The following is a 20,981-nucleotide window of genomic DNA, read 5'->3' as shown; positions in this document are numbered from 1 at the left end:
AGTGATGAATTAACAATATCATCTTGCCAGTAAATCTTTTCTAAACACCTGCTTTTTTACACTTCATGCTACATCCACCCCTACATCTTTATACACTTCACTTCCAGAATGATTAATAAGGCTTTCTGCTTGAGAGGAAACATATTGCTGGCTTCATTTATGACAGGTATATGTGACATGTAATATATAGGATTAATTTAATACGGTAGAAAGGGATAAGACAGTAGAAGCATATTTGTCACAGAAAGATGGAAAAAATATCTGGAGAGAACTAAAAGCAAATCTTAAAAGTAAGTGAGGGGTAGAGGAGATGCTGCAAGTTGGCCAATAGCTCTGATTCCTTGTCATTTCATCTACTCACTTTTGGTGGTGGTGGTGGTGGTGGTGGGGCGGGGTGAAGAGAAGATGCAATGCATTAGTGCAACCTAAAGGAAACCACTTTGTCAAACCACTAACGGATTCTGATCATTAAGGGAAAGAAAAAGTAAGTAACGCCCATATCTTGCGTTTGCAAGATATGGGCGTTACTTACTTTTGGTATTATGGCATTAACCATAGGGGTGAAAGCCATCACCAGGCTGCATTATAGGAAATGTAGGATCCAGTGTCTTTTCAGTGTGACCCATACCGGGGACTAAAAGGCAGGATCTTTGTTTTTGATAATTCTTATATGCAGACTAAACCCGTAAAAAGGGGGGGGGGGCAGATTTTTTTTTCTGTGTACTAAACATGTATTTACATATTATGGTGACAGATACTTGCCCATCTCTGCCATACCCATGGGTTGGGACTAGGGCGTAGGTTTGGTTTTATCTTTGGTAGGATGGCCAAAATAATATGCGCACTTGTTCTCTGTCTCTCCCGTCTCATTCATATACACACACGAGTGCACGCACATACTTGCCTGAAACTGGACTTGCATCATGACTTTTTTTTCTCTGATTTTAAACAGATGTGTTTTTTTTTTTTTTTTTTTTACTTAATAGAGATCTTGACAAGATATGTTTTGGAGAAAATGCTACAGGAAGATGAATGTTTAAAACCCTGAAGGTAGTGTGCTGCTCTGTCAACCACCTACCGGCCGTGAGCCATTTTCAAATCTCACCTGAAATTCTGTAGCTCTGTCCTTCTTTCAGTTTGTTGAAACTCAAGAGGAAATACATCTTCATAAAAAAAGCTTATTCTTGTAATATTTCTCACTCAGCTCCCAAACTTATGGCGGCATCTTCCACTACCAGAGCTCAGCTGAGAGCCTGCAGCTCACCGCTCTGTGTGTCTGTGTTCTTCAGGCTGCTGCTGACAGGACTTTCAGAATAAAATGAAAAATATGATTGAATTTTGTCCAGTGAAGACGTTTTTCAATTCTGTGACATTTGAAGCCTTTCAACTGTAAATACTAACTGTTTCAGATTCACCACTGCTCATCCGCAGCTCCACTACTGCTACCGTCGGGCTGCAGCTGCTCAACAACGGGTAACGCGGTTTAAAGTTGAGGGTTGCCAGATCATATTCGAGTGTCCCCCATACACCAGTCTTTCCCTCTTCATCATAATATGCGTTTTGCATAAGACACAAATCTGGCAACTCCTAACACCGGTAACACAGAGGAGGGTTAAGATGGCAAGATCGTTAGAGATGGGTAAATATATCGGTAGGGACAATTCGGCAACACCTTGACACTGGTAGGGACAAGTCCCTACTGTCCCTACGAAAATCTACGCCCATGTGGGTGGAGGCAGAGAGCGAGAGTCTGACAGCAAGGGAGGGGCCTTTTGACTTCGCGTCTCAGTATTTCCCTGGTTTGAGAGTGAAGGGGAAGTAAGTGTAACTAAGGCTGCGTGTGGAGTCAGTTGATCATCACCTGAGCCGGGCACCGTTCTGCTACTTTTTTGTTGTTGTTGTTGCTCAGCATCGAGACAGCTATGGAGGGGGGATTACCCTGGCGGAGGGAGAAGCTCGTGTTTTGTTTCTGCTCTGTTCTGTTCTCCATGGTTGGAGGTAAGCGGGGAAACCCACTCTGACATCCAGCCTCCTCAGACTTGTTGTTGAACTGTCCCCTGAGCTCGCTGATGGGAACGAATATATAACGTTTTGGGTTTTTTTTTAAAGTAAAGTAAAGTCGTCTGGATCGGTCAAAGTAAAAAATACCAGCCCTGAGAAATATACAGCAAGGCTGTAGTAGATTAGGACATCTGTTTGGAGCTTTATTTGTCTGAAGGGTACATGGAAGGCAGCTATAAAGTTTATATGACAGGCCTAAAATAACCTGCAAGCTGTTTATTTTACAGAGGTGTCTAGATGGACTTTGACCCTGACGAATACCGTTGTTGTTTTGAGAGGGAACATCTGGTATAAAGTTGTTGTGAAGAACCTCCCTGGGGATAAAGTGTAGTGTAAATCCACCTTAAAGTCACCCTTTAAAACCCATCTGGAGAGTGGTCCTTCATGTTTTCATACTGGCCAGAAGTGTGCACACCTTGAAAAAAAATCATTGAAACAAACAAGGCAGCGAGAAAACGCTCCTGTGCAGGAGGAGTTTGGTGAGCTACAGGTCGAGTAACTTATCCACTCAGTCACTGCATCACTTTCACACAATTTTCTTGTATTTTCTTCCAGAGCTGTAGTGAAATGCAGCCCCCCCCCTTGGCTTGAGAGTTTAGGCAACTGATGCTGGAGGGGAGAGAAGGAGCAGCTGTTGCTTCTGGGGCTCAGGCTGCTTCACTTCAAACACCACTAGAAACCTTGCAGAGGTTATCAGTTTTCAGCCCTAGGATTTGGCCTGTTTAGATAAGCTCACATGTTAAGTCCATCAAAGGCAACTAGTGATATTTACTGAACTTTTAGGCTGACACAAAAATATTAATATATTGTTCAGATAAGTTTACATTTCACATAGATAATGAGAGATCTACTAAAAAAACTAAACTAAAGTATATTCTTTAGTCTTTGAATTATTTATGCAGGCCCACAAAACTCCAAAGCTCCAATAAAAGGCTTAAGACTAACTTAAGAATGCAACAGTGCCCTCCCTTCACCCCAGTTATGTCTTCTTTGTGTGGAAGTTTCCTTCCTTTCAGCCTGTGATGAAAACAGCTGCTTGTGCCAGTGCCAATAATGGGTTTCTCCACCACAGAACATGACTTGAGATAAACAGAGCAATAATCAGTGCTCCTTTTCCTCTCAGTCTAGGTAAGCACTTAGCTCACAATGAAGGGCAATGGCAAAGTCAAAAATGGTCAATGAACTCCCCAGGATGTGAACACTCTTCTTTTGTCTCGACTGCTTTCTCCTCCTGTTGTGACAGAGCCAGTGTCGTGCATTGATCCCCCGTCCTAAATGAATAAATCACTCATCGACAGGTACGGGCCTGACCATGGACACACAGTCATTGAGTGTGTTGATGTGCAGCAGCTGCGTGTGCACGTAATGAATGTGCATGAGCAGTAAGGAGAAAAAGGAGGAGGGGGAGCTCCTTTCTTCTTCTGTCATTTTTGTGGTTATAACCTTTTTAAAGCTCTGACAAAAATCTGTTGCAGAAATGTTCGTGTCTGATGTTTAATATGCAGCGAGAATGATAAGTAAAAAAAAATCCCCAAACATCAGTGGCCTTCACGCTTCCAGTAAGGATGCGTCCCCCACACTGGCAATTCTCTGAACAGCCCAAGGATACAGCATTGACCACCACCGATAGAGCCTTGACTCTGCTTCTAGTCAAAGCAACTTTGGTTAGTAAAGCTCTAAAGCGTGTAACTAAAACAGAAACAGTGTAACAATATGTACGAGCAGCTCTTTAAAGTGCAAAGCAGGAAGGAACCAGAAAGAGAGGAAACAGGCAAACCAGTTGATGATGAAGTCAGTTTGTTAACATGATGTAATTATTACACTGTCACTCTTTCAAAAGTACAAAAAGGCCCGTATACACTTTCAAAATGACAGTTAAATGGAGTAACTATGTTGTATTGTGTTGTAAATATGCTTACAAAGTTCTCATTATACGAACCCTTAAGTGACATAGGTAAAGTTATGAAGTAAATTTAGAGGAAGAAGTAGTCCTGGACTGATTAGTGTGCACGTTTATTAAATAGCACTTGTACAAATATTTTTATCAAAAATTGGCTCACAACGTAATTAAAGACACGACAAATTGTTATATTCAGAGGTCATGGATCCCTGAACACGATGACCTACAGTACGTCACTGACCCTTACCCACCTCCTTCTGTGACTAGGGAGTGTCTGAAATGGCACATTTTAACACACTAGAGGCTTCAACTGAAACTTTCTCACTTTCTGCGTGTGTGTGTGTGTGTGTGTGTGTGTGTGTGTGTGTGTGTGTGTGTGTGTGTGTGTGTGTGTGTGTGTGTAGGGGCTAATCTGGAATCCCCCTGCTGGTTTCATTAACACCCTGTAATGGGTTGGGTGCAGAAAAGGGTGGGTTCTGAGGTGCAGCACTTGTATAAATACAGGTAGAGAAGTTGTGCAAGTGAAAGGATACCAGATTTACCAGTAGGGCATGTTCTCTCTTAGAATTTCTTCAATACAGAAGAGTAATAAAATATACTGTATACTCTGCCGAAGGATAGTCTAAGTAGTCAAACTTGGGAGAAATTAAGACGTGTTTAATTAACACACAAAAGCTATGATGCATGTCTGAATGTAAAAAGAAAGCTGTCATAGGAAACATGCCCTAAACAGGTGGCATTCAGGATTAAGACAAAGGAGAGCCTGTTTCTGGGCCCTTAGGGGCTATCAGGATCCTGAGAACAGAGATCAGAGGAGAAAAGTTAGATGTATTATAGAGCAGAAACACAGATGTCTGGTGTATACAAGTGAAAGAAATCCTGTCTCTGCCAGAGAAAGAGCAAAGCTTGCTGTCTGTTTTTACCTGGTTGCAACCACATCAAGCTCAGGTGGTGCTGGCACTGAAGTAACACAACCCACTTGGCACCTAAGACAAATGCTAAAACAAATGATACTCATTGTCTCCAAATTCTCCTTTAGATAGGTCTGGTCCTGTCATTAAGCTATATCTGATAAACATTTGATTTGTGTAATAGTGTTTGCCAGCTGGCAGCCGAGCAGATAATCAAGTTTTGGCTCTATAATACCAACACTTTAAGGCAGAAGTTAGACGTAAATGTATATGAAACAGATTTTGCAACAAATCTCTTTCCTGTGGCAGAAATGTTATTTCCACTAGTGTAAATATGACTTGAAAAACTGGAGAAGACCTTTCAAAAAGAAGGGCAGGCAGGAAGGCAGGGCGGGTGTGAAACAGGAGATGAGAAGGGCTTCCTCTCCTATTGTCCCTCCACCCAGGCAGGAACACCCACGGGGGGCAAGAGTTTCACTTTAATTACCGTCCCCGGTCTTCCTATTGCTTTACCTAACACAATGGCCAGTTCAGAGTTCAGCGGCACACGCGGCACACATAGTGTATATACAAACATGCAGAGCTAATCAAAAAGTAAAGCTTGTTGGCTGTTCAGCTCGTGTATTTCATATTCAGCAGAGTGTAAACCAATCACTTAAAGCTGGTATTGACATTTAGACTAAAACAATTTATGTGCTTCCTCAGTTATGTTCTATCTGACGCAAAAGGCTCTCGCATAGCGAAACTGCTGCCCCCCTCAAAAAAAAAGCAGGGAATCACACAAAGCCGCTTCCCCAGCTCTCTATGGGTGTAAACTCCCAAGCATGTTGCTGTCCTATCTTTTACATTGTGTGTTTGGCCTTTGACAGCAGATTGAAAACACCTCTGGTGAGATCTTTACTGATTGGGAAAGTCGGTGGCGGCGCAACCTGCTTGAAATTTTCAGCCCATAAGGAGCTGGGCAGCAGCAGCTGTAGCCCTTCAAACGTTTGGAGTAGTAAGGAGCCAGTCAGGAGGAGGAGTGGGAGTAGTGTTCGCGTGCTGGGACAAGTCAGGAAGGAAGTCCACTCCTCAAATCCTGGCACTGACCAGTTACCCACACACAGACACACACACACACACACACACACACACACACACACACACACACACACACACACACACACACTTACTAAAAAATCTCTGATCCATGATCAAAATCTCTGACTGCATCCACCTCAAGTTGTATGCATACTTCTCTTTCACTGCAGTCCACCCCCACACATACTTGTAATTCAAACTCAACGCAGCTTTGCTGTCTTTGCAGCGCTAAGCATCCATGGATGCAAAACCACACACACCGCAATCTGTTACAAAGAATGGTAATGATCTATTTAAGTGGAGAAAGCCAGAGTAACCGTTGCTCTGTTGGTTTAGATGCTGGCTATTTGGCACTCATTCATTATGTGTGTTGATGCTGCACCAAGGCTGCGTTTTGTGGGTGCATTTTATAGACTATGTTGTGTCTGCATTACTGCATTATTTTTTGTGTTGTTTTTTTTTTCTTGGTGAGGCATAGATAGGGGCTTTAGGCTGCTTAGCGTGAGGATATGTTTATTTTGTTCTGTCACTGCAATGAAACAATCATTCAGAGCACACATTAAAGAGTTTATCTATTCATGCATTCCACTGCTACGCTTAAGTCAGAACAGGATGTGGTTTATGGCCGTGTGTGACAGTGAGAGAATGGGTAAATGTAAAGAACACAGCTGTCTTTTTGGTGTCCAGAATGTACATAAAGGTTATGTGGTGGATCAGTGTCAGTGTACAGTCTTCTGAGAAAGGAAGGGCCGCAGTCACTGGGTAATAAGACCAAACAGCAATTGCATTGCAGAGAAAGAAAAAACAGAATATCAGTCAGCTTTCTACACTGCCTAGTTTGATGGCAAGTGATATGTGACATGACATCCTCTATATATTGGTTAGTAGCTGTCTGAGAGGACCAGGCGATGTAACTCCCACAGGAGGTTACTATATTTATTTACGAAAGAACACACAGAACAGGAAAGAAACTGCGCTGACCCAAAGTGCACAAAAAACAGGAAGCATGAAGTGTGCAGAAATAGGGCATGGAAAATTGTTGGCCTTTGGCTTTAAATTCACGTTTAGATGGGTAGTTGCTATAAGTAGCTTTTGTGCTGTGGTTATTTGTGTTGTGACTGGTGGTACCAGGCAGGAACGTCATCCCACTCAATTTTAGCCACCAAATAGTTGAATGGAACTGTGATTTACCATGCAATTTCATTCTTGAATATAATATATATATTATATTATTATTGCATGTATTTTCTACATCATTATCAAGTTCTTAGAAATTACTAACTATATGTTTTACTCTTAACTTTGTTTTTTTCTAGTTATATATAATGTTTTGTGCACGTTCTGAATATGAAAGTCTGAAATTTTGACCTGGGAAAAACTGCCACTGCCATCAAAATAAACCTACCAAACATGTGACTGCAATACTTTTTACTAAATATACTCCGTTCTTTCCTTGGGTTTTTCTTTTCCATCAGTTCTATATATAGGATTTGTGTTCCCTGGGTTGAGCTTCTCAGGCACTTCCCTTAATTTCCAATGCATACAATTCCCAACTACTTCCCAGGAATTGGTAGACTTTAACCCTAACCAAAACCATAACCCCAAACCTTGTCATTTCTAGCCATCACCCTACAGGTTAGAGAGTAGTAGAGCTTCTTCATGGTGCTATAGAGCTGTGAAGGAAGGATTATCTGAAAGGTCAAACTCAGGAAACAAAAGTTGCTCTAAACTGTATGTTTTAACTACATTCATCCATATTTGTCTTCTCTCTCTAGCTAAAAGTGTGATGTCCCATGCCCACCCCACAGTGAGTGTCTCTGCCCCCCACCTGTACTACACCTGTCCCGAGGGTGCAACTGTCAAACTGGTGTGTGCCCAGAGAGGTGCTGCCTTGCACTCCACTGATGTCTTGAAGCACAGCTGGCTTTTCACGCCCCATAGCGACCAGCACTGTTTGGAGAGGGAGGGCCCACGCCATGCTAACAAAGGTGTTCATTCCCATGGCAACCACAGCTCGCCGCCAGGGTTGCAATTTGGATTTTCAGAGCAGAATTTCTGGGTGACTCTGCAGAATGTAACCCACAGTGACCAGGGTCGCTACTGCTGTATGGTCCTTGACTTCGAGGTGGTAAATAAACATGGCTCCCTGGTGCAGAGATCCCACAGCCATATTGTTCTCCATGTTACACCACGTAAGGACACTAAATCTATTCATGTGATTGTGAAGTAGGTTAGTATATGGTAAACTAGCAGGGAAAGAAATTGCTTTATTGCTTTATTTACCAATGCTTTATTGTGATGTATTTTATGAGAGACACAATGTATTTATTTTTCCTCTCTCCAGGGAGAAATGGATCTCAAGATTGCACTGTCTGGGATCCCACGCCATCTGGAGGTATACCACCTTATTTAAGGCTTCATAGCCAATGGATGACTGGCCAGTTATGTTTATTTGTTTAAGTTTATTTAACTCTCAGTCTCTCTGTTGCTTCCCCAGGCGATGTGCCAGTGGCCTTGGCCCTAGCAGCTTGCATCTTGGCTTTGCTCGCTCTGCCTCTTATTTTGGTGCTCGTGTACAGACAGAGGCAGAACGTCCATTCGAGCAGACGTATGTATTACTGATATGCACGCAAACACACGCACACGCACACACACACACACACACACACACACACACACACACACACACACACACACACACACACACACACACACACACATTCAGTTTCATGTCCATGCTGTGGGTCAGATATATGTAAATCTCTAACACTTGGTTCCCCATAGTGTTTTGTATGACTCATATTTCCTCTCAGGGAGGTGAATTAACTGCATTTCACAAAGTAGGAAGCACATTCACCCTGTATCTGTAGTGTTCCATTCTGTTTCAATTCATTTACAATGGCCCATTTCCTGTTTCCTCTCTCCCAGGTGCACAAGAGCTGGTGAGGCTGGACAGGTAAGTTTTCCCACAGTCTGTCCGGCAGCTGATCTCATAGACCAGTTTCACAGCTGCTCCTTAGAATAATAATACTGTTTACATGGATATTCTACTGTTAGCAGTGGCCACAACATTTCTCACACAATAGGTAGTTTCTGCCAAACAACTTGATTAAATTACAACCTGTTAAAACTCTGCTGGTAACTCCTGTGAACAAATTGTTTGATAAAAAAGCTTGTTTGATAAATATGGCTTTGAAACATCAGTAAATCATTACTACATAAATTTAGAGACATAACTCAAATTACTGTACAATAAAAAGGACTTTGACCCGAAACACTGGTGAGATTTTCTGGCCTTTATACCATATGTTATGATCTGTGTCAATGGGGTATATTCTGTGGGAAATCTATTGAATTACTTTACGGCTCACAAGAGGAATACTGCACTGTTATTATACAGGCAACTAAAAACAACATTCCCAAGGATTCTATGTTTATTATAAACTATTAATTAAACTCAAACTATTTTGGTACAGAATTTAATCTTCATTAAAGAGCAACAAACATCAAGTACTAAAGCTTCGATTACTGTTCGAATACAGACGTAAAGCATCTAAATGTCTTGAGCAACAGATCAGTGTTACAACACTTAATTGGGTCATATTGGCAATTTCTTACTCATCTTACTCATGCTTCCCTTTCTTGTGTGTGCGTGTGTCACTGCATGTGTGTGTTCAGTGAGGCCCATGGCCATGAAAACCCAGTATTTCTTGGCGGATCACCACAGATTAAGACCCGTACCGTTTCTCAGATCATGACCAGACAGGCCTCTGAGACAGGACGCCACCTGTTGTCTGAGCCAGGAACCCCTCTTTCTCCTCCAGCACATGGGGACGTATTCTTCCCAATAGAGGGTAGGACACACACGCAAAAGTATACATCATGACAACACAACAGCAGCTTATACTACAGGGAACAGGATATTCAGGCCAAGACGGAGACATTGATACAAGGGAGATGCAGTAGGATAGGACACAGTAGAAAAAGTACATCACTCAGCACAGGCTGGGGCATACAGTCACCTAACCCATTCTCTGTCTTGCTCAGCTTTAGCCCCTTAGCCTCTCTCAAACCTCCCTTTGACCAGCACCATAACACAAAAAAAAGCTGAGTATGACTAAACTCACTCTTAGGGAAATTCATTCACTTTTCTAGGTGGGTGCATTTTAACTTTAGGAGTGAGACTGCACTCTGTCCATTGGCAGGTCATGTCCTATTAACTACATTCTGACTGTGTACACCTGACTACCTTCACAATGATGTTTGATGCTCGTAAGTAGTGGCATGTAACTGTATTACACAAAGACATAGTTCTGGAAAAACCTATTTCAAAATGTTTGGTAAAAAGAATGATGCAATCAGAGAGCAACTATGTTTTTTTTTGTTTCCTTTGCTGAAACATCCTGCATTGGTGGAGATGTAGGCGGAAAGATGCTCACGCTCCTACGCATAACTGCACGCTCACACTCAAAACAGCTGGCCTGAGTTGATGTGACTAAGAAGAAATATTCTGTGTGGGGAGTTTAATTTCTCTCTCCCACACAACTGAAACCACCGCCATTTGCTGTCGTCTTCTGAATACTTCTCTTCTGCTTTCCTCGCGAGTCATTCTCCACACATCAGCACTCTCATTTAACACTAATGGGCCCTTCAGCCGTTCTCTCAGACTCAACTTGAAATAATATTGAAACATTAGTTATGGTGGAGGGGTTCAATCCTGAGTGTTTTTCTACTGATCTCCAGGGCACCTGTGCAGACATTCCAGGCATACTGAGGTGGTATTGCCCCGTTTTCTGGAAGCACACACTGGGAAAGGACAGAACCACTGGGAAAGGACTGAAAATCCACCCCAAACCATCACATTTGTTATTTCTATGTCCTTGGACAGTTTAGTGTGCAAACATGGACAAGCCTCAGAAACACTTATTGAAGCTTGTCTTTTGACAATGTAATGTATGCGAGAACTGACAAAGACAAAGTAAAACTAGACTGTAACAACTAACTGAGCACTAATTGAGATGCTACAGTTTTGTTTGTACCCATGTAGAATTCTGGTAATGTCACTAGTAGGAAAACCCCTTTCCTACAGTAAGTGACAGATAGAAACTTGCGCTACTTGATGGCATCTCAGATTAAAGCCATGCCAATGCTCATCACTAGTCTACAAATTTTATGCAGCAACCCCAGCCTGGTTTTTTGTCTAAGGTTTTGTGTTACGTGGATAAAAGCCACACTTCAGCTTTCTTCATCTTTTTTGGCCCTGTGACCTTAAGCTTAGTGGAATTTAACTAGCAGCAGTTCCCTCTTATCTTTAACATGTCGCAACTCAGACTGAAGAACTCACTGTTCTGCTTTTTAATGGTTTCAAACCAAACGGATTATATTCTGTGAAATCTACCAGGGTTTGTGTGTGATTATACTATTCAATGGAGTAGGAGGTTAGGAAAAACAAATGCTGTTGTGTGTCTTTCGACAAAATCTGGCAGGAAGTTCAATTTTGAATGTGCAAACTCCTACATTTCTAAATTTCCACATCAGCACACGACATGAAATGCGCATTTGTGCTGGCTGATACATGTGGATCACCTGTTATCATTTCTATGCTCTTACTAACCTGCACTTTTCTCTGTTCCAGACACCATCCCTGAGTCTCCAGACTTCCTGCAGATTTAAAGGGGGTGAAACCTAATTCATCGCTCTAACTGCTAACCTGGAAACAGTCTACAATTCTCTTCCTCTTCTATCTGCCCTCAGACCGATGTTGCTGTTTCACAATAACCTCTGCTGGGGTTATCATCTGTGCATTGTCTGGACCGCAGGAGGGAACGGACTGTTTCCACCTGCAACAACAGCTGGAGGCCAAAAGCAAACTTTTGCTTGTGCGCACTTCTGTTGCGGCGGGGGGCTGGGTTTGTGGTTGACGTTCCATCTAAACGCTGACAACTGCTCGTGTACCAAAAGGGGCATTAGTCTGGTTGGGCCTGCTGCTCGAGATGAACCCGGGATGCTGAGGTTGGGGGTCCTGCGATGTTCAGGGGTGGAATGTTAAGAATGAAGGAGTTTCTGTCGACTCTAAAGCTATTTCCAAATGTAAGTTGTTTTGTAAGGTTCAAACTTTCTTCCTACTGTGTTTGATGTGGCAGTTCCTCATTAAAAAATAAGAGCATAGTGAACACACAGTGCCGCCACCACCCTCCCCAGCCCATGTCTCCCTTCAAATGTAATTTGGTAAGTCAGTGGGATCACAAACCAGATCGAAGACAACAATGTCTTGTTGTGTTTGAATGAAACCACGTTTGAAAGTGACCTAAGGCTCTCTCTCATCCCTGTCACTGTAATAAAGTGTTCTAATAGCGTCTTTTGGTACCAAAGGACGCTATTGGTACCAAATTCTATCGTCAGATAAGTCCTAATATTCTTGTACTAGTCGACAGTAATTTGTTGTTTTATGGCATTACACTGTTCCTCTTTATCATGTCCACTTGGCCTCGGCTTCTTTTTTCTTCCCTCTTTGTTACCTCAGTTACCGTCAGGTCTGTTGCTCTAAATACTCTCCTTCCTTACTGTTCTCTCAGAAAGACAGCACTTCACAGTGGCCTTAAATATACTTATTAAGTGCTGAAAATTTTAGTAAGTACGGTATTTAGGAAAAAACTGTTGGTTCTTTTTGATAATAGTTGATTATTGTCAGTGATGCTTGAGTAGAGTTTGATAATTAAGAATAAAATGTTTATTGATTTTCTCTTGAATGTAGCCTTATAGATTTTTAATTTAAAAAAAAAAACACCATAGAACTGCCATCCGTTTTGTTGCTGCCATCACAATGCTGTTTTGTGAATAATTTTGTAATTTTTAATTTTTTGTTGTGTTGTGTATATTAATCTTCACTGCTGTTCTTTGTGTGCAATGGGACTGTTAAAAATTAAATACTATGTAGCACATGTGAGAATGATAACCAAAGCTTAATCATATCAAGGTAGATTAAAGGAGGATGAGAAGTGACTGCAAAAGTTTGCAATGTTGATATCACTTGGTCTGTGAGTAATTGTTTGAAACCACTGGTGGTTTCTTTCATATCGAGGTAAAATGTGTACAGCAGGTGTGAAGGACAGGGTATTATGTATGTATGTGTATTTTTAACTCTTTTTTTTTTTAATACTGCCTATTGAATGTGCCTGTTTGTGTGTGTGTATATATGCTTTTAAATCTGGGGTTAAAATCTCAAAAATACACAGAAATGCCGTGAAAGTATGTTTGCTCTGTATATTGCATTTAAATTGTCCTGGTTGTAGCTTGTATAATAAAGTGGAGCTCTTAAACCTTAAAACCTTGTGTCTGGGTTTTGAAAGCATTGTTCTTTTCAACTGGCAGGTCTCCAAAACTATCACAATACAAAGATGTGCTACACTTGCTGCCTAGGGAGCTATTACGGATGGAACAAGGTTGTTCCACTTGTGTGCCTCTAAGATGATGCACACCAGAGGGAGACTGGCATTGAGGAAAGAAAATGATAGTATCTTTTTTATGAGAAGAGACAGAGGGTTAGATGAGAGGAGGGGATGTGTGGTGCTGGCCATGTCCTCTCTCCAGTGCTTTTTCAGCAGTCTTACATTAACTATTTGTATCATATATAAGCAAGAGCTACATTATTATAAGTTTGTACCACCCATGTCTTACTGTGATGCCAAGACACGCAAAGTTAAGATAAAAAAATACAGGCCACATACAGTACAACAACTAACTGTCACATGACAATGCATGCACATGACACCTACACTATTAATCTCTTTCTGTCTGTGCACATAAATACATTTAACATTTCAATGTTGCAGACATTTCTTGAAAGGAAAAGCAACAACATAAACGTTCCTCTTTTTGGAAATAGGACTTGTGGCTTTCCTGTTTACAAACTAAGGTGTTTCCTGTTCCTTTGCAGCTGATCAGCTCTTACAGAAGATCAACCAACATATTTGAAGCATGCCAGTCTTACTATGTTACGTATATGATTTGTACTGTATCTTGGCTTAAGGCTGGTAGATAAAGAAGCAGTAAACAGAGGACCAGATTCCTTAGAATGAGCACATCTCTCAGATATGATTGTTTGTAGTACAGTGACTGACAAGAACATGTAAGATGTGATGCTATATCCCCAAAATGACCCTTTTGCCAAGATCAAGTCATCATGACCAGATCTGATTAGATTAGATTATTTATAACTTTTTTTAATATGTCCCTGCATTATAATGCATGAACAAGGATGATTAAAGATGAATTAAAGTTTTTAAAGTTTTTAGAATTTAATACTAGACTAAAAGCCTGCTTATCAAACATGGATATCCTTTACAGCACATTGGAAGTTTATTTGATGTGTCGAGATAGATTTTGTAGTGTACTGCTTATTGCTGTTGCAGATCTTTGCATCTTACCGACAGAGGTGGCGTCCCATCATCTTCCACAGTGACAGTGAGTCGGTACTCTTGCTGCCGCTCTCGGTCAGGAGGGGCCGGCCGTGTCACCATCTCTCCTGTCACGCGGTCCATGCGGAAAGTCAGGTCCTGGTTACCGGCGGTTATGTAGTAAAACAGCATGGCGTTGGGACCGATGTCTCGGTCAGTAGCCATCACACGGAGGACTGACGTACCTCCTCCAACATTCTGCAATTCACATTATAAAAGAAGCCCCATTATGGATTACCTACAGGAGAACAAGTACAAACCTGTGACCAAATAGTTAAATATTGAAAATCACCACTTGTACCAGTACTTTTGACCTTGTTCAGGTTAAGTTCAAGAACTAGATGTTTACAAAACTACAGGAACATGCAAATTCAAAGTCGAATGACACCTGGATAAAATGTTCTGTCTGATACGTGAGTGCGTCCCTACCTCGCTTATGCTGACATTATAGCCCCTCTGGCTTTCAATAACAGGTGCATTGTCATTGACGTCCAGGATGTTGATGGTGAGGGAGTGGTCTGTGTGTCTGGGAGGTGAGCCATTGTCGCTGGCACGCACCTATAACAACATACACATGTACTGGTGCTCACTTGTTTGTAGGTCCCACCACGTATGTAGACACAGGGCATACAATCACAAAAGGGACAAAGTGAGATCAAGTGTATACACATCTTCCTCGGTGCTTGGTTAAAAATAAATCCAACATTCAGTCTTGTTCCCTCTGTGCATTATCTTGTGTGGGAAGTAAGATGCAATGTGCTTTCCTTTATGTAAAAATACTGGAATTAATAATATTTTGATATCATCATATCAGTTCAAAACCTAAAAAAATGGTCACACAATATTTCATAGTCACGCGACTAGGGTTTCAAATAATGAAACAAGTGTGACGCATAATCCGTTTATTTTTGTGACGAGATTAAAAATCAAGTGAGTGTTGTGGTTGTACATGTGTGAGAACTATGAGGCCATATTTAAACTATATGTAGTGAACGATGTTATAACTACAAGTAGATTGCTGCCTGACCTTCAGTAGGTAACGGTCTACTGACTCTCTGTCCAGAGGAGCATTGACATAAACCTCCCCATGGGTGTGGTTCACTGTCTTGATTTTGAACACATCCTCCATGTTGCCTGCCACCAAAGTGAAATTGACCTAAGAGAGAATAATAAAACAGAATGAGATTAGGAAAAAGGGGCAGAGACAGACTGAAAGAGAGAAAGAGAAAGACTGATAATATCACAGTACAACATTCGCTTAGGTTCAGTCAGAAACTTTAATTATAAAGTTACCTGTAATGTATGAATAATTTAAAAGTTGCATTTGGCTGTGCAGGTTCTAAATATTGAATAAATGACACCACATGCTAAAAAAAAAAAAAAAAAAAAAAAAAATCAACGGGATACACAACTGACACCCCAATGGAGCATCAAAACCAAGTTTAAATGAATTCACGATTAAGAAAAAAAATAAAAAATAAAACATAATCGAGAGACAGCAGGGGGATGGGTTGGTGAAGAGAAAAAAAAAATAGCACTAGAAACGTGTTTGAACTTTAAGTTAAAAAAAATAGGAAGGAGAAAAATGTGATACTGGCAACTTAAGTAGACCACTATACTGAGATGTCAAATCAGAGTCAGCTGTTTTCAAAATGAGGCAGGTGTCAGTTGACTTATTGTGTTGTAATCTGCTGAAGTGAACATTTACAATACTCACATCATATGAAAAGGTACACAGACCAGAATGTAAAACATAACTCCTAAATGTCATATTCACTGTTCAGATGGAGGAACATTTTTCAGTTCCATGCCATCAAGTGATTTTGTTGAGGGCTGTAAAGCAGTATGGAAGGGTTCCTGTTAAATCAACACATGATAAAATGAGTTGTAAAGGCCTGTCTTCTTGTTGGAAAATGTAACTGCAGTAATTACTTCTAAGCCTGTAAAGGTACTGTGGTGATAACTGATTCATCTTTAAGTGCCACACACACTGTAAGATCTTTAACCTTAGGTGGAGATTTTGTAATGTCTGACTGAGTCCACTTTTTTCCATTGTTCTTCTTCATTCTCACCAGTCCATTCAATCCGGCATCTTTGTCTCTTCCAAGCACTACTGCCACTTTTTTCCCCATGGGTGTGTTTTCTGGGATGTCCACTGAAGTATCAGATGCGATGTCAAACTCTGGACTGTTGTCATTCTCATCCAGAATGGTGATTGAAACCTGTTAAGAGGTAAGATCAAATGTAGGCTCTACCACAGATCACTGAAATTATACTTACCTTTGAGAATTAATGAAACCAAGGTAACCAAATCGAAAAATAAAAGATTAGCACTTCACATACTGCAGATGAACACATTTCTATGCTGTACTTTATATTCTGAGCCCTATAAAAAGAACATAAAGTCTTACCTTCTGCAGTCCCAATGAGAGATGCAATGAATAAAAGAGGAATGCCATTAAGTTTTCTATAACAGAACAGATACAACATACAGTATATTGTAATGCATTCAAAATTGCACATGAAAAGAGAGGTAGGGCTTTTATAACAAAATTCACAATGAAGCAACATACCACAGTGGAGTCCTTTTTAGGCCCTCCATCATCAGCTACAACTGTCAAGGTGTACATATCCCCCTTCTCTCTGTCCAGCAAGCCTGTCACTGTGATACGGCCCTGAAACATCAAACACATCATTTCGTACTGTATCCCCTCCTCCATAAAGATTCCATACCAGATAAAAAGCTTCCCAGTGTCACAGAAAGGGAGCAAGGATTGAAAGAGAGAAAGACTATCAAGTATCCTAGAGATCAACTCCCCTTTTCTCTTCAATCCAAGGAATCAAATGACTTCAAAGCAAACAAGCTCTTTGATTAGCTTACAGTCATGCGACAACAAGAGCACTAGCTTAAATCTCAGCGGAAAAGGTATCGTCGAACCACACTGCGGTTAATGGATGAAACATGTTTGACTGAAAGTGGGTGTAGTCTTTGGAGTGTACAAAAAAGAAGCATGTACATTGTGGTCATATTTTCAATGACCTTTCCTTCACTGCCCCCTCACTCACCGTGACGCTGTCTATCTTGAAGAGGGCCAGAGCTGCAGGTGACGTATCAGGGTCGAAGCGGTAAGTCAGCTGGTTCAAGTTGTCGGCCGACTGTGCCTGCACCTGGACCACCTCTGTCCCTGTGGCGATGTTCTCACTTAGCGAAGCCTCATAACCGGCAGAGAAGAAGGCCACAGCCTCATCCAGCTCATTAAGTAAAGTGACATAGACAGTGCAGAAACCTTGGTGGAAAGGGGGAGCCTGGTCAGTTGCTGAGACATTCATTAGATAGGTGGTCTTGGTCTCATAGTCCAGGTAGTCCACAGTGGTTACAAGGCCAGTGCTTATGTCCACCTCAAATTTGCGATCTGAGCCGGAAACAAGGGCATAAGCGACAGCTCCACCATCACCTGAACAGGAAGAAGGCGATCGTTGGCAGGGTATTACTTACAATAATAATTTAACTTCTGTTTTTCAACTACTGTGAAAGTTTAAAATAGATAGCTGGATAATTAACTTGAATACCTGGTAACATTGTTACATTGAAGCTATAGTTACAACCTGCAAACAGCTTCCTTGGGTCTGTGTTTTATATTACACTGTTCTCGACACTCTGCTTTTGGCTACGTTGTGTTTATTTCAGTTTCCAGCTGACTGTGATGATTCGGAAAATGTGTGTAATCGTACCAAATGCATCATAAGGAAAAGAAACAGTTTACACAACAGGAAGTAAATAAAGGAAGTTTAAACTGTGAAGCAGAAGTAGAGATTTATGTTAAATGTAAGTTACATAAATACGACTTTTTTGTGTGTGACAGTGTGATGTAACAAGGTATAAAAAGTTCTGGTTACAAGATGCGACACGCCGCTGTGCGGTGGCACTCGTTAGTGTTAAGGTTCGTGACCTGCAAGAGCAGAAGTGAGATGTTCCAAACCAAAGGTAGCTAAATGTCTCTCTCTGTTTATGGTATGAAGATCAAACTAAAGGAATACTGAAGAGTCGACAACAAGAACTAACATCAAACTCCATTCCCTCTGCTGACATCTTTTGATTGGTCTAAGACTGGACTCACCACTGTCAGGGTCTGTGGCGCGCACCACAATCACAGAGGTGCCAATGCCAGCAGTCTCCCTAAGGCCCAGACGGTTGTATTGTTGCTGGGTAAACATTGGCACCTCATCGTTGGCATCATCCACATATATGATAACCTGCAGGAGAGGATATTTGTAGCTGTACATGAAGTATGCAGATTATATTTGAGGAATCGAGTCTTGGGAAAAGGGCTTTGTCATTTTTATCAGCTCATTAAGAAATCAGACAACAGATATAAATATGTTCCAAATCTGAGTCCCAATCAAGGTTCTGGATCCTCTGAAGTCCACATTTCAAGACTGAATACGTCATGAGGGGCTGGCAATAAAAAGGTTGCCATTTTGCCATTTTTTAATCTTTTGAACTACAATAAAAAAGACAAACTAGTATGTAGTACAAGAAAAAAATCTTTCACATTATGGCATCTCCAGTAGTTGTGTCAGTCCTCTCCAGCTACCCTCCTTTTCCTCACCCTCACGGAGCTCCTCATGCTGCCCTCATCACTGTTGTAGGCCTCCACTTCCAGCACGTGGGAACTGCTGGTTTCTCTGTCCAGAGCCCTGAGGCCTCTTGTCACCAGCCCAGTCTGTCTGTCTATGCTGAACAGATTGTTGCTGTTCCCTGCATGCATGGGTTCACAAAAAACAACAGCGGCAGTTACAAACATGCACGCACGCACCCACGTGCGCACACACAAACACACACACACACACACATGCAGACAGAGACAATACAGAGAGGGGAAGTTAGACAGTTTAAGAGACTTCGACAAAAAAAATGCACATTTTACCAAACATTTAATCTAGTCTCTTGGTTTAGATAACTGGAGGCATCTGCTAGTTGGGTGAGATAATTTCAGTTACTTTCAATGCATTATTGGTATTTTCACTGTGGCAAGATCTGACTAATACACACTGACTGCATTGGAAACAAGAGGAATTATCATACCTTCGCATCAGCAGAATTTTGCCATAAAAGCTTGAATCTCTAAAATTATGGAAACTTTTTGTTTGTACCAATTTTGAGCAACTGGATTAACAATGTTACCAGAATAAATTTAATGATTCAGTGATTATAGTGCATCTTCTGAGCCTACTCTTTCAGAGCATTCGTTTGTGAGCAAGGAGACCATGTGCGAAGGCCAAAATGAAAGGACAACACACACACACACAGCCCTTACCAGTGAGGATCCTGTACAGAACTCGGCCATTCTCCCCCTGGTCTGCATCTGTAGCTTGGACCTGTATAGACATGCAAAATATGCATGAGCTAACATAGCTATCATTATGAGAGACTTAAACAGTTGGATTTGGTTACTAGTGAATCTGTATTTCAGTTGGATGTTCTGTTTTTAAATCTCTAGTGTGTTTATTCTATACAGTTACATGATAACCAGTACATTTCTTACAAATTTGTATTGATTTGGTGGTTTCTATAAACAGATGGTCAAAACAGTCTACTTCCTCATTCCCCACACATCCACTAGTGCCCAGTGTCTTGTTGCCACAACAACCCCATCATGGCTTGGCAGTGAGAAATTCTCTCGCTCTGTCACAGGGGAACAGCCAAAAGCAGTCAAAAACCCAAACCCTGCACAGACAACATGGCTCCGCAGCGTACACAGATAAATAGTGGAACATGCTGGGCTGCTTGTGAATGGGCCATGTCATAAGACTGACTTCTGAATCCAGAGAGGCACGGAGACGCTGGCACTGGATGAGGCTGGCTTCACGTCACCCCCTACTCCTCTGTGAATATGTCAAAACCTGTGGAGGTGCCTACAAAGTGCATATTCAACTGCATACAGAAAAAGACAAAAAACACTTAAGCACATGTACATACATTTAGATACACACAAACACAAATACACGCACACACACACACACACACACACACACACACACACACACACACACACGGGCGCGCACGCAGTCTCTCTCACTCTCTCGCCCTGTGCGTCCTCTTTTCCTATCTCTTGCTGCCTCTGTGAAGAGGGGCCCAACTTCAGTCTCATTAGCTTTATAAAGAGATGTGGAGAGGAGCGGAGAAAGAGGAGGAGAGGGGAGGGGAAGATGGTAGAAAAAAAGAGGCTGGGGGTTCAGGTTGGTGAGTGATGAATAGGGTATTACACAGTGGACTGCACCACTTAGGCCATAAAAGGGGGTGTATAAAGTATAAGACTACATTGCAGAGCCAGATGTTGTAAGTGTAAGCATGTGGAGTGTAAGCACTGACAGATTATTCACTAAACCTCTGCTTGGCTCAGAAAACACACTACTGTCTTCAGCTCCCTGAGATTAAAACAATAGTGAGATATTTCAAACCATGATGCTATTACCCACATTTTACCCCCTTTTCCTCCTTGTTCCCTTCTTCCTCCCCAGCATTTCCCCCTCAGTCTTTGGGAAAGCAGCAGTTCAAGGGGGGAAAAACAA

The 20,981-nt window shown here is 41.5% G+C and overlaps 2 protein-coding genes across 9 annotated transcripts in view; one reads left to right on the top strand and one right to left on the bottom strand.

The window, feature by feature from the left end:
• cdh23 (cadherin-related 23) overlaps positions 1-20,981 on the bottom strand; it is a 178,457-nt gene that overhangs the window by 18,631 nt on the left and 138,845 nt on the right. For 5 of the 8 annotated variants that reach the window (XM_040139790.1, XM_040139792.1, XM_040139793.1 and 2 more), the window contains 10 exons: positions 19,727-19,787; positions 19,019-19,167; positions 18,527-18,662; positions 17,475-17,863; positions 16,982-17,083; positions 16,820-16,822; positions 16,481-16,630; positions 15,436-15,564; positions 14,838-14,966; positions 14,379-14,606 (listed from right to left, as the gene is read on the bottom strand). In XM_040139790.1, the coding sequence (XP_039995724.1) occupies positions 14,379-14,606; positions 14,838-14,966; positions 15,436-15,564; positions 16,481-16,630; positions 16,820-16,822; positions 16,982-17,083; positions 17,475-17,863; positions 18,527-18,662; positions 19,019-19,167; positions 19,727-19,787 (1,476 nt within the window). Of the gene's footprint in view, positions 1-14,378; positions 14,607-14,837; positions 14,967-15,435; positions 15,565-16,480; positions 16,631-16,819; positions 16,876-16,981; positions 17,084-17,474; positions 17,864-17,978; positions 18,027-18,526; positions 18,663-19,018; positions 19,168-19,726; positions 19,788-20,981 lie in introns of those variants that run through there. The other 3 variants (XM_040139795.1, XM_040139797.1, XM_040139796.1) reach the window with 3 other exon arrangements.
• On the top strand, positions 1,794-13,273 carry vsir (V-set immunoregulatory receptor). Its single transcript, XM_040139803.1, has 7 exons — positions 1,794-1,998; positions 7,728-8,144; positions 8,297-8,347; positions 8,450-8,560; positions 8,881-8,908; positions 9,631-9,806; positions 11,588-13,273. Exons 1-7 carry the CDS (start codon positions 1,923-1,925, stop codon positions 11,623-11,625), a joined length of 897 nt encoding a protein of 298 aa, XP_039995737.1. The 5' UTR covers positions 1,794-1,922; the 3' UTR covers positions 11,626-13,273.

The sequence above is a fragment of the Xiphias gladius genome, chromosome 11 (genome assembly GCF_016859285.1).
Source record: "Xiphias gladius isolate SHS-SW01 ecotype Sanya breed wild chromosome 11, ASM1685928v1, whole genome shotgun sequence".
NCBI classification, from domain to species: domain Eukaryota; kingdom Metazoa; phylum Chordata; class Actinopteri; order Istiophoriformes; family Xiphiidae; genus Xiphias; species Xiphias gladius.
The sequence above is the reverse complement of the archived record's forward strand: the minus strand, read 5'-3'. Positions and strand labels throughout refer to the sequence as shown.